This window comes from Dromaius novaehollandiae, chromosome 2 (genome assembly GCF_036370855.1).
Source record: "Dromaius novaehollandiae isolate bDroNov1 chromosome 2, bDroNov1.hap1, whole genome shotgun sequence".
Taxonomy (NCBI): Eukaryota; Metazoa; Chordata; class Aves; order Casuariiformes; family Dromaiidae; genus Dromaius; species Dromaius novaehollandiae.
The window spans coordinates 157,183,434-157,198,776 of NC_088099.1; the positions used below are offsets into that span (position 1 = coordinate 157,183,434).

At 42.3% G+C, this 15,343-nt stretch overlaps 1 protein-coding gene across 3 annotated transcripts; it reads left to right on the plus strand.

Annotated features, from left to right (window-relative positions):
- Nucleotides 1–17: 17 nt before the first annotated feature.
- NTAQ1 (N-terminal glutamine amidase 1) lies at nucleotides 18–13,742 on the plus strand. 3 transcript variants are annotated; one of them, XM_026110130.2, is made up of 7 exons: nucleotides 18–151; nucleotides 562–661; nucleotides 1,014–1,064; nucleotides 3,079–3,227; nucleotides 3,571–3,695; nucleotides 11,611–11,745; nucleotides 13,187–13,742. In XM_026110130.2, the coding sequence occupies exons 1-6, from the start codon at nucleotides 78–80 to the stop codon at nucleotides 11,742–11,744; spliced, it is 633 nt and encodes a 210-aa protein (XP_025965915.2). In that variant the 5' UTR covers nucleotides 18–77; the 3' UTR covers nucleotide 11,745; nucleotides 13,187–13,742. The 3 variants fall into 3 exon arrangements, with proteins under 3 accessions (XP_025965915.2, XP_025965916.2, XP_025965914.2); XM_026110131.2 differs by having other exon boundaries at nucleotides 13,190–13,742; XM_026110129.2 differs by lacking the exon at nucleotides 13,187–13,742 and having other exon boundaries at nucleotides 11,611–11,915.
- The last annotated feature ends 1,601 nt before the right edge of the window (nucleotides 13,743–15,343 follow it).

A 15,343-nucleotide genomic window follows, 5' to 3' on the forward strand; every position in this document is an offset into this window, starting at 1 on the left:
CACTTCCTGAGCCGCGCTCCGCGGCCGGCCATGCCGCGCCGCTGCCGCCGCCCCGCCGCAGCCGGCTGAGGCCGCCCATGGCGCGGCTGGCGGCCGCCTATGAGGCGGCGGTGCCCGCCCGGCCCGCCTGCGTCTACACCAGCTGCTACTGGTAAGGGCCGCCGCTGTCCCCCCTGCGCCGCGGCGAGGTCCCGCGGCGGCGACAAAATGGAGCCGGGCTCGGCCCCCCAAGCCCGCCGCGTGCGCCGAGCTCTCTAGGTCCCTTTATTAAAAAAACCCCCCAAAACCACCACCACTGATTCGAGGTTTTCGGTGGAGGAAGGGAGTTGTGAGGCACCGCGGCGGCAGTGCGTGCTTGGCGCACGAAGCGCCACTGCGCGGGGCCGGCTCTCGGCCCACAGGCTGCTCTCGAGCCTCCTGTGTGAACTGGGGAGCCTCCACCAAAATTAGAGCCCGAGCTGGGAAGCTTGGCGGCAGACGCCAGTGCTTGGTTCTCTTTACTAGAAATGAAACTGTGAGTAGGAGGGGGAGAAACAAAAACCCAGCCCTTGTGTTTTACAGCGAAGAAAATGTTTGGAAACTGTGTGACTACATCAGAAGCCGGGATCAATACCCTCTGGAAGAATTTTACACTGTTTTCATATCCAATGACAGGAGGATGGTGAGTCACGATTAAAGGCAGCCACAGGGGCACTGGGGCCTTGACTGTGCAGCCAGGTAGGTCGTGGGGTGCCAGGGCCTCCGGCCGGCTCTGGGGCCTGCAGACCACCCCACAGGCGACCGATCCTGTAGTTATCCGATGCGTTCGAGGCCTTCCTTAAGGCAATTCATCTTTCCTGTAACCTGTCAGTTTAGGAGAATATTATATAGGCCAGAACAGTATCTGCACCTAAGTGCTCCTAAAAGATCAAAACCGGTGTTATTTTTCTTGCTGCAGCACAGGTATAAGCTGGTGAGATGGGTTGGCTAGCAAAGAACTACTTGTGTTAATCGTTTTTACTTATGACTTTCAGATTCCCCTATGGAAGCAGAAATCGGGACATGGAGATGAACCTGTTGTCTGGGTAAAGCATTTTGTCCTTTTTGTATATATTCTTGTTAGGGTTTTCAGGTGTTTTGTAAATGTGTGCTTCCCTAATTGGCATCTGCAGAATCAGACATTGTTAGCTGTAGGACAGTGTTAGCCGTATCTTTAACAAGCTTCAGTTCTATATTAATGACACTATCAGTATTTATTCTTCTTATACAACAGATGTATAAATACTGTAAATCTGGCTCTTGTTTTTACTGCTTGTAGTAAAACAGCAATGAGACGGTGAGTAACATTTACACGTGGCAAACTTTAACATTGGTAAGAATGCATAACAAGTCTATGAAAATTATTGTGCGTATACTTCTGAAGCCACCAACTTGGTAGAATTTTAAGAAAGAGATGTCTGTACTTTTAAGAAGTAAATGAATGAAAATATCCACCTACACTTGGCACAGGATAGAAAAATACAAGCAATATGTGTCTTCAGGTGTCAGCATGTAAATTGATCCCAAGTGGTGGCTTTAGAATGTCATTTGAAATGAACATAATTCAGTAATTGCCATTACAGAATTACTTTTAAATGTATATCATTACAGAATTTTTGCAGTTATCCTGTACTGCAGAAGCATTCTTCTAGTTTGATGTGGTGGTTTCTGTGTATCAGGAAATGAAGATTAAGTTGGGATTTATGCTACAGATCCCAACTCTTCTAGAAATGTGGCATACATCACACTAGAATGGGAATTTGTTTGGGAGAAAGCGACAAAGTACTTGAGTCTTTTAAATCGTTTCAAGAATAGTTCATTCTCTCCCAAAACATTGATATATTTATAAAGCAGAGAAAAGTTTAGTTTAAAAAGAGGCCTAAATGTTATGAAGAAGACCTACAATGAAAAAGAGGAATAGGAGAGTCAGCAGAGGCTACTGCAAAATGTTAATTTCTCTTCAAATGCATGGATTGAAAGCTGTTTTTCCATTGGTGTTTCAATGGTTTGCAGAATTTGCACACCTTGTAGTTCGTTTTTATTATACTCTATAAAATATTTTTCTAAATATTGTTGTTGCATACAGTTCTATATCCACTCTGTATATTGGTCTGTCAAAATAGCTTGCCCAAGATCTTTTTCATTCCAATCCCTTTATGATTAGGATTGTTTAATATTGAAAGTGTCATAAGACAGTGCCTCAAACTTTTGCTGTGAGTGGATTTAATGTTCGCTTTAATCGGCTGTTAGCAACCACCATTAATTTAATTCTGCAAAACAACAGTGTAAGTAACTGACACCAAAACAGAAGTAATTCCAGTTTCCCCAAACCTGAAAGGACTCTTTGCCATACCTAGGTTTCTTATATGTTAAGGAATAAAATTGCGTCTCGGAACTTAAGTGTCAAGACAAAACAGTTATTATGCAAAAGTACATTGTAGTATCCATAGGCATTTTACTCAGCTTCTGCAGGAATTTGACTTATTCCTACAGTCCAGATTTTATAGTTTTTCTTTTTTTACAGCTGCATGCTGCTTTTTCAGCTGGTTCTGGCAGCTAAACACCAGGCCCTCAAATTCACAGCCTGTGTTGTTACAACAGGTAAACGTCTCTTATTAAAAGAGATTGCTAGATAATTTTAATATTAACCTATCATCATATATTGGTGCAAGGTTGTATTTAGGACTGGAACTAAGCCAGAAATGCATTATCTCACTCAATTTTGTACTGTATTTTGGTGCGGGACTTGAAGGAGATATCTCTGCTGTTTTAGGAATAGTGTGCACCTCCATTTAGCTGTGCAGGTTTAAATCAAAGGAAGCTACTAGAGAATGGGGAGAATACCAGGAGTCTCCTAAAAGAAATGGTCGGTGAGGTAGGCATTAGGAAATACCTTTCCTTCTGGTGCCAGAAGTGTTACAGGTCTAATACTTTAAGGGCAGAAAACAGGATTTAAACATTAGGAGCTGTAATCCTTGTCTTCAGGAAATGTGTTTTCACTCCCTTTCCTCATTTTTCATTAGCAGCTATTTTGCTAATAGCAGTTATCTTTCCTCTCAGGACTACCATGTTATTCTGCTTCATGTTTCAAGTGGGGATCAGAACTTCATTTACGATCTTGACACGGTGTTGCCATTTCCATGCCCCTTTGACGTGTACAGTGTGGAGGCCTTTAGGCTGGATGACAGCCTTCGCCCAGAATTTCAAAGGTGAGGACATAAAAGATAACATGAATGTTATTTTACGAAATCCAAGTTTAAGTTCTCCTTATTGATGCACAATAACAAAGGTGTATTTTTGTTGTACTCCAGGAAACTAAATTCACTGTATTATTTTTCTAAAGCTCTTTATCTTGGAGTTGCCATCGTTTAGTTGTCGGAAGGCTTTTTCTTTCCTACCATAGTTCCTGTTAACCATTTAGCTGCTTGGCACAATATTTTTGAGTTACATGCGTAGTTAAATTAATGCTCCTTCTGAGGAAGAATGGGCTCTTGTTCTGAGTGACTAATGCAGTATTATATAATCTCCATCTTCTGGTATAATTTTGTTTAGGAAAATCAGAATGATTCGAGCAGATTTGTACTTGAAGACATTTGCTTCAGACCGATCTCATATGAAAGATGCCAATGGGAAGTGGCAGAAACCACCTCCTTCATACCCTTGCATTGAAACTGCAGGTAAGGTGCTAGAACTCCATCTGGATTTAATCCTTTTTCCTTTCTAGTGAGATAAATGATGTAGTCAAACATCTGCACAAGAGGTAAGTATGCTTCTATAACACATCCAAAAGCACATCCAGCTAGCTTATTATTGCATGTGAAAAAGTAGGGCTATGAACCATTTGGCATTTTCTTTTGTGAATATGTGAAGTCTAGCATGCCTCCTGGCATTTACCATTATTGAACAGTAATTACTAATCTTCATAAACTGAGCAGAGAAGGAGAGGTAAGCAATATTGTTCTCTCATTGCAGCAGGCAAATGAAGCAAGATTGAGTAACTTGCTTAGGGTCACAAAGTGATTTTTTTGCACACAGATTATGGCACACCTTAGTTGGCAGGGCCCACCCTTCCAGAGCAGATTATCTTGACAGGATGAAGTTTTTTTGGCTCAGCATGCTAGATTTGCCTGCATCTGATGTTTGAGATTTCTGTCTCAGGTGAATTACTCTAAGGATGCTGCTAAGGCAAAGTGGCAAGTCAGCAAATTTTGCCCCAAGCCTTAGGGCCTCTTTCAAGTAATAATCCAGGTATAGCCTCTGGTCCCAGCACAGAGGAGTTGCTATCTGTTCTCTTCTGTAGAGATTCTTAGATCATTCTTATCACACAGCATTTCAGTTTCCTCCAGTCGTGTGTTGGGCAACCTGGCTAACGTTTGCCATGTGTTTATTTGTTCTTTCATTTTCCTCACAGATGGAGAAAAGGGTGGTGAAGTTTTGTTTTGAAAGAGTTTTCTTGTTATTGCTGTGCATGTTTGGTTTTGCTGCTTTTTTTAATAAAACAGTAATGCTGTATATTTATGTTCAATAAGGTAGGGTCAAAGAAGCATGTTTGTATTTAGGTTCAGGAGTAAAGCTTATTGTGGTTTTTAGTTGCAGGGAAGTTAATTCTTCATCTTTGCCCTGGCCTCTAAAAGGTCTAGTGTTTCACATTAGGGTAAAAATGTGTTGAATGTGGGTTCCTACTCAGATGTAGTCTTCACTGTGAAGCTGTAGGTGGGTTTTGGACATTTTTGTTATGAAGCACCTTGAATCCTAGCTTTTGGTCCTAATCTTCAGTAATGTGTGCAAAGCTAATATAGCAAGTAGAGAATGCCTAGGCTGCAGTGCATGGTTCGCTGTTAGCTTCCTAGATACTGAAGGCTTCTTGCCTGTTGATACCTTACTGTTGCAATAGTTGAGAGCTAATGAAGGTGTGATGAACGTCAGACCAGTGTGTACCAGGAAGGGGAAAAACTGTTAGTGAAATCAAAACAGTAGAAAACATTGCTTGCGGACACTAAGGTACAGAATGACTCAAACAATTGCAGATGTATCCATGTACGTTCAGCTGCAGCGAATGACTCTCCTTTAATACTCCCTTTACCTGTCTTGCCTGGTTGAACTTTACCTCATAGATGAGCAACAGCCAGATGATCTCAGCCACCCCCCAGATTGTCTTTGTGTTGTTGATGGTGATAGATACGTAGACCTTCATTCCTCCTGTGCTTTATTTCTTTACTCTGTGCCATGCTGCATGGGTCAGATCATAGAATCATAGAGTCCTTTAGGTTGGAAGGGACCTCCTTAGGTCATCTGGTCCAATCCCCTGCTCAAAACAGGTCAAAATAGGTAAGATTGCTCAGGGCTGTGTCCAGTTGAGTTTTGAACACCTCTAAGGGTGGAGGTTCCACAACCTCTCTGGGCAATCTCCTCCAGTATTTGACCACCTCAAGTTAATTTCTTTGTCCTAGTATTTAATTGGAATTTCCCATGTTCTAACTTGTCTGTTGCTTCTTGTCCTGTCATCAAGCACTCTCAGGAAGACTCTGGCTCTGTCTTCTCTGTATCCTCTGATCAGGTAGCTGCAGATAGCCGTAAGGTCTCCCCTCAGTATTCTCTTTTTGAGGCTGAGCAGGCCTGTTCTCTAAGCCTCTCCTCGTATGTCATGTTCTCTAGCCCCCAGCCTTCTTGGTGGCCCTCTGCTGGACTCGCTCCAGCATGTCAGTATCTTTCTCCTACCGAGGAGCCCGAAACTGGACCTGGCACTCCAGCTCTGCGATGAGATGCTCTCATCTCTTTGTCTTTGTGCTGAATGTTGCAAATGAGAGTAACTGCTTACCCTGCACCACTGATGGTGCATTCACTAAGTAGCTTGAAGGTTTGTGTCAGAACAGGAATGGATTGTATCAGGTCTAAGATGTCCCTTTCGGATTGTGTCACATTCGGTACCAATTTCTCAAGCTTTGTTTTGTCTTGCCTTTGATCACTTGAGACATCTGGTACTTCTGTGTGCCTCAGTGTACCCCTAAGTCATTGAGAAGTCTAGGTTTCACTGTTACCGAAATCACATGTACTTAACTTCCAGCTGCATCTAGGCCCCATGCTTCAGTGATGCAGTGCTGTATGTTAGCAGGAATCCTGCAGGCCAACGGGTAGATTTGGAAAGCATCTCTGTCAGCAAGTGGAGCTGGTAATTCTTTTCCTTTAGAGACAGTGTTAAAGTAATGTCTCAGCACAGTTTTATCAAGCATGAAAATGCCTTATTTTAAACTTGATGGAAAACTGGGTGGCTGACCTTTTGTTATCGTAAGAGAGCCTGGGGTATTAATTTTCACATCCATGCCAAATTCCATTGCAGATAACTACTTTCTCTCTGCCGTTTCAGATAGATAGGGTACTCTGTTTTCCATGTTAATTTGTGTTTGCAGAAGATTAAATTGCTCACATATTTCATGTTAGAAGTGACTGCAATTTAATGGCTTGCAGAATGGACCTGCATATATTGTTTTAATATCGGTTTGTGAGACATTTAGATCAGAGCATTACATGTATTTTTTCATCATTATCATTATTATATTGCTGTCATTTTGAGCAGCCAAATTCTTAAGCTCTTGAAGGCGATTACAAATCATACAAGGTTTTTACATTACTTTGTTTGCTATATGCTGGGAGACTGACAAAATACTATAAAAATATATCAGTGTTTTTCAAAGTATGAGCACTGGGGTGTAACAAAAAATGTGAGCTCTTTGTATTTAATTAACTCTGTAATACTGCTGCATTGCTACAATTTGTTGTGTGTTAAAGAATGCTAGTTACACTTAGACACTTACTCTTCTTATCCCATGGAGTTTGAAAGCTTTTAGTGAAATTAATAATACAGGTGTTTGTCCTTGATACTGAAGTATTGCCTTTTCCAGAGCAGAGCAGCTGTTAAGCCAGAATGCATCAATTCAGAAAAGGAGATTCTATAGTATCTAAGTCAAATGAAAGTTAAACAGGACCAGAGATAGGATAATGTAATTAGCTGGTATGGAGCTGGGGCACGATACTGGGACCAGTGATCCCCCCCCTCTCCCCCCCATGAAGTATATCAGGAAATATTTAATGACTATGAACTTTCTTTTGGAATTCCCTCAAAGGGCCTCTGTCAGTAACTGATAAAGCTTTTTTTTTTTTTTCCCCCCCAAGTACTAACTCAAAGGGAATAATTCCTAAACTAATTGTGTTGCTCATGATGTTGCAAAATAAACATTTTAAAATAAGCCTATCTTGAGGCATGAATTCATGTCCACACTTAAAAAAAATTAAAGCTAGAATCAAATAACTTTCTACAAGCACCTCATCATTATTAAAAAACAGAAAACTCCAGTCACATCAGATCAGAACTCACGTGCTGAGCATTAGCCTTTTGCAACTGGTTCTTTGCATAACTGTTCCCCTGAGCTAGGCCTGTATGTTTCATATTGTCATCACTCTAGCCTCTTTTGTGCTCTACTGCTGCAAGTGCTGGCGGCAGCTGCTTAACCTAAGTGATGAGCAGGGTGCAGCTGTGAGGTGAGGATGTCCCCTCAGTGGGCCCTATAGTCAAAGCAGCTCTGCTGGACTACGCGTTCCTAAGCTGCCACAGATATCCCTGGTCCCACCAGCATGCCACTGACCTGCTGAAAGAAAACGGAGCAGAGTCTGGTGTTCTATTCAAAAAATAAAAATGATGATGATCATGATACGAAGCAGGGATTCATGATTCTAGGGCTGGCTAGCCTGGCCTGGGTTTTTCTTTTAAGTCTTTTTGCTACAAATGAACGGGGTCCGATTCTGTTTAGTTTCTGAGTCCTGATGAAATCAGCCCTCCTTACTGCAAGCCAATGTAAAATACAGCTTGCACAGTATATTTCAAAGTGACTCAGAACAGATGGTCTTGCTGCTTATATACAACTGTTAGCATCAGTTCTAACACTGAAGGTCATTGGTTTGAATTTCAGGTCTTCCTAGGTATGTGGTAGTACGCTGGCAGGATTGATTTGTCAAGGTTTTTTGTTCTTTTTGTTTTAATTATTAAAATCCATGGTTGTCATAAGTGATGCATTTCCTTTTTTAAGAGAGTAGGACAGCTAAGAAATGCTGGAGACAGGGGGTATGACACATCTGTCTGGCAGGCAGGCTGCTAGACAGAGACCAGGCAGACGTCTGCAGTTTCTTCCTGCGTCTTCTCTCTGAGGTGGTGGTGGGATCCTAGTGAGATCAAAGAAAGCGCTGATGGGGACATGAGTAGCTCATACGCACCACAACCTTCTGTTCCTCTCATCTGAGAATAAAACTCAAATCTATCGAGTTAGGTCCTTAGCTCCTGAGCTTGTGTGAGCAGAGAATCAAGTCAGGATAGAGGCAAATAAGGTACAACTTAGGATAGAAATATTTAAATACTATGAGTGGCTTATTGAAATTATACAGCTTTCTGTAAAAGGTGATTTAAGTTAGCCAGCTTTATTTTAATGCTGAGATGGACTGAGATGGTTTACACAGTCAGTTATGTACAGTCAGTTACACAGTCAGCTGTGGGGACAGCCCCCTCCAGCTGCATACGGTAACAGGCTGAAAGGACATGTCTCCCCACCAGGCAGGGGAAAGAGATCTGAAAAGAACTGCAGGCACCTAGCTAAGTCTGGGAAGACCCCAACTTTCTAAGTATTTTAAGTGCCCCCAAGGTTAGGCAGCCGCAGAGCTAGGCTTTGCAGCTTTGTTTCAGACTTGCTTGCCCACAGCAGCACTTTAGGCAGGTGTTGTTACGCAGAGTTAGTTCAAGGTCTGAAACGCTGCTTTTTAACTGCTGTTGGCGGAAGCCACAAGTATCATGGCTAATAATGCCATCTGATAGTGTATGGCCTTTTATTTTGCCCCTGCTCAGAGCAAAAGTGTCAGACTTGATTTAAAGAAGGAAAAAAATGGCAAGAATACCAGAATGAATCAGCTAGGTCTCATCTGCAGTGTTTACGTAGCAAGGTGATTTTTGTCAAAGAGGAAGCATTAGCTCTGTGTATGCACCAGTGCAGGCTAGCAAAATAGCCACAGCTCCCAAAGAGGACTATGAGTCTAATGTAAATGTAAAAAAAAAAAAAAAAAAAATTCTCTTGTTCTTGACATTGTATAAATCTTATGCAGTAGATGATCCTCTTGTGCCTTTGTAGAAAAATCCACTCAATAGTAGCATCCAAATGTCTCTTTTATAAGTTTGACCGTTGTAACTTTTTGTTGGCCTCAGAGAAAGGACTTTGTGTTGTTCTGGTGCATTTTTGCATAGCAGTTTCCTAAAGCTGTAAGATCCGATATAACATGCATGGCATTCAAATATAATACATGAATAATGAGTGGTATAGGTCTCTTCTGTCTCTTAAATTCAGTAAAATGTGAGAGGTTTCATTACGCATTTTTTTTATGGATGGTTCCCCAGCTGTCATACTGCTTCAGTGCCACCTACTGACTGGTTCTTAGACCATCTGCTCTTCATGGGAAGGCTCTTGTTTGCTTCTATCAAAGAATTTTTCCTTTCATTAAACCTCTGTGATGGACTATCTTATGCTCTGCCACTATCTTTCTGAATTTAAGAGAATATTTTCACTCCAGACGTTATGACACAACTTTCATGATGGTACCAACAACAGCTGTGTTTGTAACTCTACTGGAACAATCCCTTTGGGCTTCTTTACCATTCACAGAGTGTTCTTGTGAAATTATTGTTCTACTGTGTTCAGTGCACATAAAGCAGGGAACTGTCTTATCTTTCAAATCTTAAACTACATGCATAATCACATTAATTTTAAAACAAAAGCATCTGGGAGGAAAAGACAACTTGGGAATCAGAAAACAGTCTTACCAGTCCACCAGCAAGCAACAGTTGTTATTTTCTCCTACTGGTTTTGAGCTACAACAGCAAACTGCTGGGCTTGTGTCATTTGAAATCTCCACATAGTCAAGCAGGCAGTCTGGCCCTGTTCTGCCAGACTCGCTTTAGTGGAAGGGTCATGCTTGACTGGACACAAGGATTTTCAAAGTGCAAAGCTCAAACAGGCTAACAAGAAAAAGGTAGATTTAGATGCCAGAGAAGTGGTGAGAGCTGCCATTAGGCTGATCACAAAGCCAGAAAATAATGTATGCATGATGCAGACAAGAGGGCTTCAGGGGCTGGATTACACATGGGACTGTTGGGTGTGGGATTCCCAAATGCTGTCTTCCCTTCCTTACTTGTGCTGTCCATAATGGTAAGCTTAATTACACATGCGTTTTGCAGCTGAAGCAGATCCTACCCTATGGAATTTCTAATCCATTCATTAGACCCTACTCTTGTTTGGTTCTTAATCCTTAAATGTGCACATGATTCATCCATGTTAAAATGAATACAGCATGAAAGCTTAACAGTAAATCCCTTGGTTCTCTTAGTCTGATCTCTAAACTCATCCTCTTCCAGTTTTGTTTTAATGAGTATTAAAAAGAATATTTGCACAGATCATCAGTGATAACATGCAACAACAAACCAACAGATATTCATAGTCAGAGCTGACTAAACTCTGGAATCAGAAAGCTCCGATCAGTATGGTTCTGAGTCAGTGAAGATTGTAACAGGCCAGCTCCAGAAAAAGGCTGTCAGTCTTGTTTTAGCTGTCCAGGGGGAGTTCAGATGCCTAAATCCAAAACTGCGGACCAGCACCTTCCACTGAGCTCTCTGGGATCCACAAACAGGGCAGAACAGTTTCTGCCTCTCCTGCAGGTGTCTGATCAAATCAAACTCCTTGCAAAAAGCTGTCGTAGTTACTTTTCTTCTGGAAATGTGGAGGTCAGCTTTTCCACCTTCTGACCTCATGCCGTGGTTCAGGATTCAGAAAAAGTGCTTGCCCCCAAGCTAGGTCTGTGCCCTTCTTAGGCCAAGTGTCCCTCTAGCCTACAGGCTAGACTAGGGCAGACATTTCCTCCAGTCTTCGTATTCCGGCTTTGCCGTGGGCCATCATGAAAGACAAAAGTTCAGGGCTAGAGGGAAAGCAAAGCAGCTTCAATTTCTGACCGATTCTGCTGGCCTGTTCCAGTTTCTTTGTAGTCGGTGCAAAAGCTCTCTGACTTAGTTGACTTTGTTTCAGACCTTTAAGGGGCAATAATATTTTCCTTCCCTCTGAGTAATCAAATTTATATGAATACAGAGAGACCCTCAGACTCCTGTGAGTTGCAGTTCCCTGTTCTGGTTGTTCTTATTTGCACACCAGTTCCCTGATGCTACTCAACCCTTCTAGGCTGCTGTCGCAGGGAAAAAATCTTTCTCTTTCCTACACATACTCTTTTCTGATGACCAAGGATACTGATCAGATAATGTGATTATTGCCATAGGCAGAGAAGCATCAGGGACAAATGCAACATTTCAAACACTGGGAATAGACATTTTTGTAGCATCATACAGTTTGCAGAATCTTGCTGGATTGTGGCTTAGCAAACACGTTATTAACTCTTTGCTATTGCATGCATTTTGATCTGTACTATCAAAACAAATTTTTCTTGGCATTTGATTGTAGCACAGGTCAGATGTTGAATCAGAAACTTCAGTATTTCTGGTTTTTGTTTCTTGTTTAGACTCCAAGATGAATTTGGATGATTTCATCAGTATGAATCCCAAAGTAGGATGGGGCTCTGTGTTCCCCCTACCGGACTTTGTGCATCGATTTGGCAGACAGACTGATTACAGCTATTCCTTGAAAGGACAGTGAAGTAAACAAAGAAGTTTTCTGCTTTTCTTTTTGCATGAATATATTTTGTTTTGCTGCTCTTATATTGTATTTATCAATGGTTTACATTTCTTTACATGGAATAAGTATTTGGGCAAATAGAATATCCAATCAGGAATATCATGAACTGAATAAAAATTTTTATTTTGATTATGTAAGAATAAGCGTGTTATTTAACATATCAGATCAAATGCAGACATCCCACCGTAAGCATGTCTCCATCTACTGTGCTCAAATTGAAAACAACATTTAAATGCTGTAAGAAAAGCTCTTGGGAAAAATATATGCATAAACTACTGAGCAGTGTAGCTCAGATTTCTAAAATGCAGTGACATTTAGTAGTAAAATACAGAATACTTTCTTTATTTTAAATTTTTCATCACTTATATAAACAGACCTGGGGCATCTCAATTTAGCCACTAATGTTATCAGTTGGGCCTTATTTGGCAGAAGCCTAAAGGGCAGACCCACAAACGAATGCAATCTCAGCGGTACAGTCTTGTCTCCCAAGCGCTATGTAAAACCAAGTAAGTATCTAGGTTTCTGTGCTATACGGGGGGAGAGCTAAATGCCTGACATTTCAGCTAAACTGCTTTAGTGCCAGCAGTTGCTGGAAGATGCTTTTCCCTCTAAGACTGGCTGCACGTTCTCACCTGCTCCTGCGTGCCAGCACTTGGCACTTGTCTGGCCCCTGGGTAGTCCAGGATAGGAAGCTAAACTGACAGAAAGAAGTAAATTTTTTTCTGCCTTTTAGCTCCTTGAACCAGCTCACCGTGAGGTCAGACAGCTGCTGTTGCTGCTATAAGGGAATCAGCAGGAACATATGGTTGGGGGGAAGGGAGCGAGCAGGACTGCCCCACATGTGGCCGCTAGCTGCTGAATTGGCTTAGAGGTATTAACAAGCTGCACCCTTGCAGGGAGACGCAGGAAAGCCATCATGTTGATTAGGGATTTGGAGCCTGGTTTCCACTATCTTAGAAGAGTGTCCTAAACACTCATATCAGAACACTATTTATTGAAATAATCTAAACGAGGCATTTCATTCCCTCTTTTGGAGCTGTTCTATTTTAGGTACTATCATATCATAGAATCACAGAGATGTAGAGTAATTCAGGTTGGAAAGGAACTCGGGAGGTCTCTAGTCCAATCTCCAGCTCAAGTCAGGGTCAGCTCTGATCAGACCAGGCTGCTTAGGGCTTTATCCAGCTGGGTCCTCGAAACCTCCAAGGACGGAGACTGCTGTTTAAAGAAACATTTGTGATGGACTTCAGTCTTGGTGAGGAAAAGCACAGTAACGGTTTTAAGAGTTAAAAAATCATTTTACTTGTAGATAGAGAAATGTAAAAACTTCCAAGATATTTATGTGTATGTTCTTATTGTATACTTACATTATTCTATATATATATTATTACTGTATCTCACAGCAGTTCCAGCGAATTTACCCAGCGTGGTAACAGAAGAGACAGACCGGTGAACGGCTGTGGGATTGATTCATTTCATCCAGACATCTCTTCTGCTCTGTCATGAGGGCTGGCTGAATGTAGAAACTTCTGCTTTGTGTCACCAGATCCAGCATAGCTGGCTAGCTCTGCCGCTGGGCTGCTGACACACAGACTCCTTGGGTGCCAGCACAGGCTGGAGGCAGGAGACCAGTGGTTGTGCCACTTGTCTTGGCTGTTGGAGAGTCAGCCCGTAGTTCCTGTTCCAGTAAATCCACTTCGCCAGAAGAGGACAAGATGCCTGAACTCCAGATTTCCAATTACACTGGTGCTCAGTGCACCCCTGAGAGGCGACAGCTCGGGATTTAACTCATTGAGCTAAGTTAATTAGACAAGGGCTTTGAACCCAGGACGCCTTGTGTCAAAGGTCTGTTTTACGGGCATCTGGATAAAATGCCAGCTCTTCCTTCTGTAGGTGTTTTGGGTGAAGCTGCTATGGCAGGTGTACTTTGTTTGAGTAAAGACACCATTATTTACTGTTGCTGTGCGATGTCAGGACTTGGCTAGTTGCGAACACACACAACAGCAGAAATTTACCTGCGCGGTGCTTAGGGAGGGTAACCCCGTGCCCAGGACGTTGCACATACTCCCGAGGATAGACAACAGCGGAACCGAGAATTTAAAGAGTCACATTTTGGATGATTGGGTTGCATCAAGCCCCTCTTATCCTTCAAGTAAATAATTGAATTTCATATATGTAAGTATATCTACATTGCTTAACAGGACTTGTAAACTGTTCCAGGGCATCAAGTCCCCATACTCCCTTGTTTGGATTTTTGTACAGTCTATACTTGAGTTTGTCATTTGATTTAAGCATTGAGCAACCATCCTGCAACTGGATTCTGGTGATTGAAACCTGTCATGCTCCAGTTAGTGGAGCTCAGGTATTAGAATTTGCCTATTTGAATGCAGTTGCAGGATCAGGGCTGTAAGGGGAACAGTCACGACTTTTAATCAGAATATACAATTTCAAAAGAACGTGGAGAAACAGTCCTTTTCCTGTCTTGTCATTCTGAACAGATGCTTAATTTTACAAATAGCCTGGATAGGTGTGAAGATAGATTTTATACAATAACTAATCCTTCTGTAGCCCTTATAAAGCAGTGTTTTTCCAGAGGGAGAGGTAAAGGCCAAAGAACAATTTTCATTCAATGTTTTGAGTGTGTCTGTCGTGGTGCCGTCTCTGTCCATAGCCTTGGAAGCCTGCTGGCCCTCCATCAACGTTTCAGAACATGTTACCAGAAAGCCTGAATTCAGGAATACAACAAGCGCTCACTTAGGGCTCCAAATACAAGGAGGAGCAGAGAGGTGACTGTTTACCGCTTGCTTCTCAGGAGTGAGCTGAGACCAGCCCTTTTTGGTAGGCTGCCTAGCCCTCAGGCCGTCAGAGGGATGAAGTGAATTCTCTCCCCGCTTTGCCTCTCTCCTGCACCCCCTTCCCGATCGTTTGCGGGAACGTGCTGTGTTTAACCTCTGCTCACGCCTCGGCCTGGTGCTTGGGGTAGCCACACCAGGGTGTTTTACTTGCTGAGCGACCAGTGCAAAAAGTGGCAGACAGAAAAGCAAAGTTTGTTTTCTGCTTCATACTATTAATAGGCCTTGAGACTTTTAATCTTCTCCCTGTGCAGATTATCCAAATGCACTAAAAATTTCTAATAGCGTTTAACTGGTGTTTCCTATTTCTGTTAGTCTTACCGAGACAAGACCAAAACCAGAACCAGCATTTCCCACGAAGATGTGCTGTCCATTAACCTACTTTCAGTGCAACCATTTCCTAATGCAGCTTAGCTTTCCATTCCCTTTCAGCCTTCTTTAGCTCATCCTTTCCCACGCAAAATCTATCTGCCTTTCTATTATCCAGTTATTATCACAGCATTTATGTGCTGATGGCCCTGGCAGCAGCTATTTGGACTAGGTCTCCCTGGAGCTGGGTATCGAACAAATGCAGAAGAAAAACCCTGCTGTCGGGTCGGTTCCTCACAATCCCACTTTGTCTTAGCTAGCCTATGGATTGTGTTGGTCCCTGGAAATTTGCCAGTACTTTTGCTGCTAGAAAGGAGAGAGCAGGATCTGGAGAGCCTT

Coding starts and splice junctions, on each gene's coding strand:
- NTAQ1 (XM_026110130.2), top strand. CDS start 78: ATGGCGCGGCTGGCGGCCGCCTATGAGGCGGCGGTGCCCGCCCGGCCC. Junction 3,228..3,570: donor CTTCGCCCAGAATTTCAAAG/GTGAGGACATAA, acceptor AATTTTGTTTAG/GAAAATCAGAATGATTCGAG. Junction 3,696..11,610: donor CCCTTGCATTGAAACTGCAG/GTAAGGTGCTAG, acceptor TTTCTTGTTTAG/ACTCCAAGATGAATTTGGAT.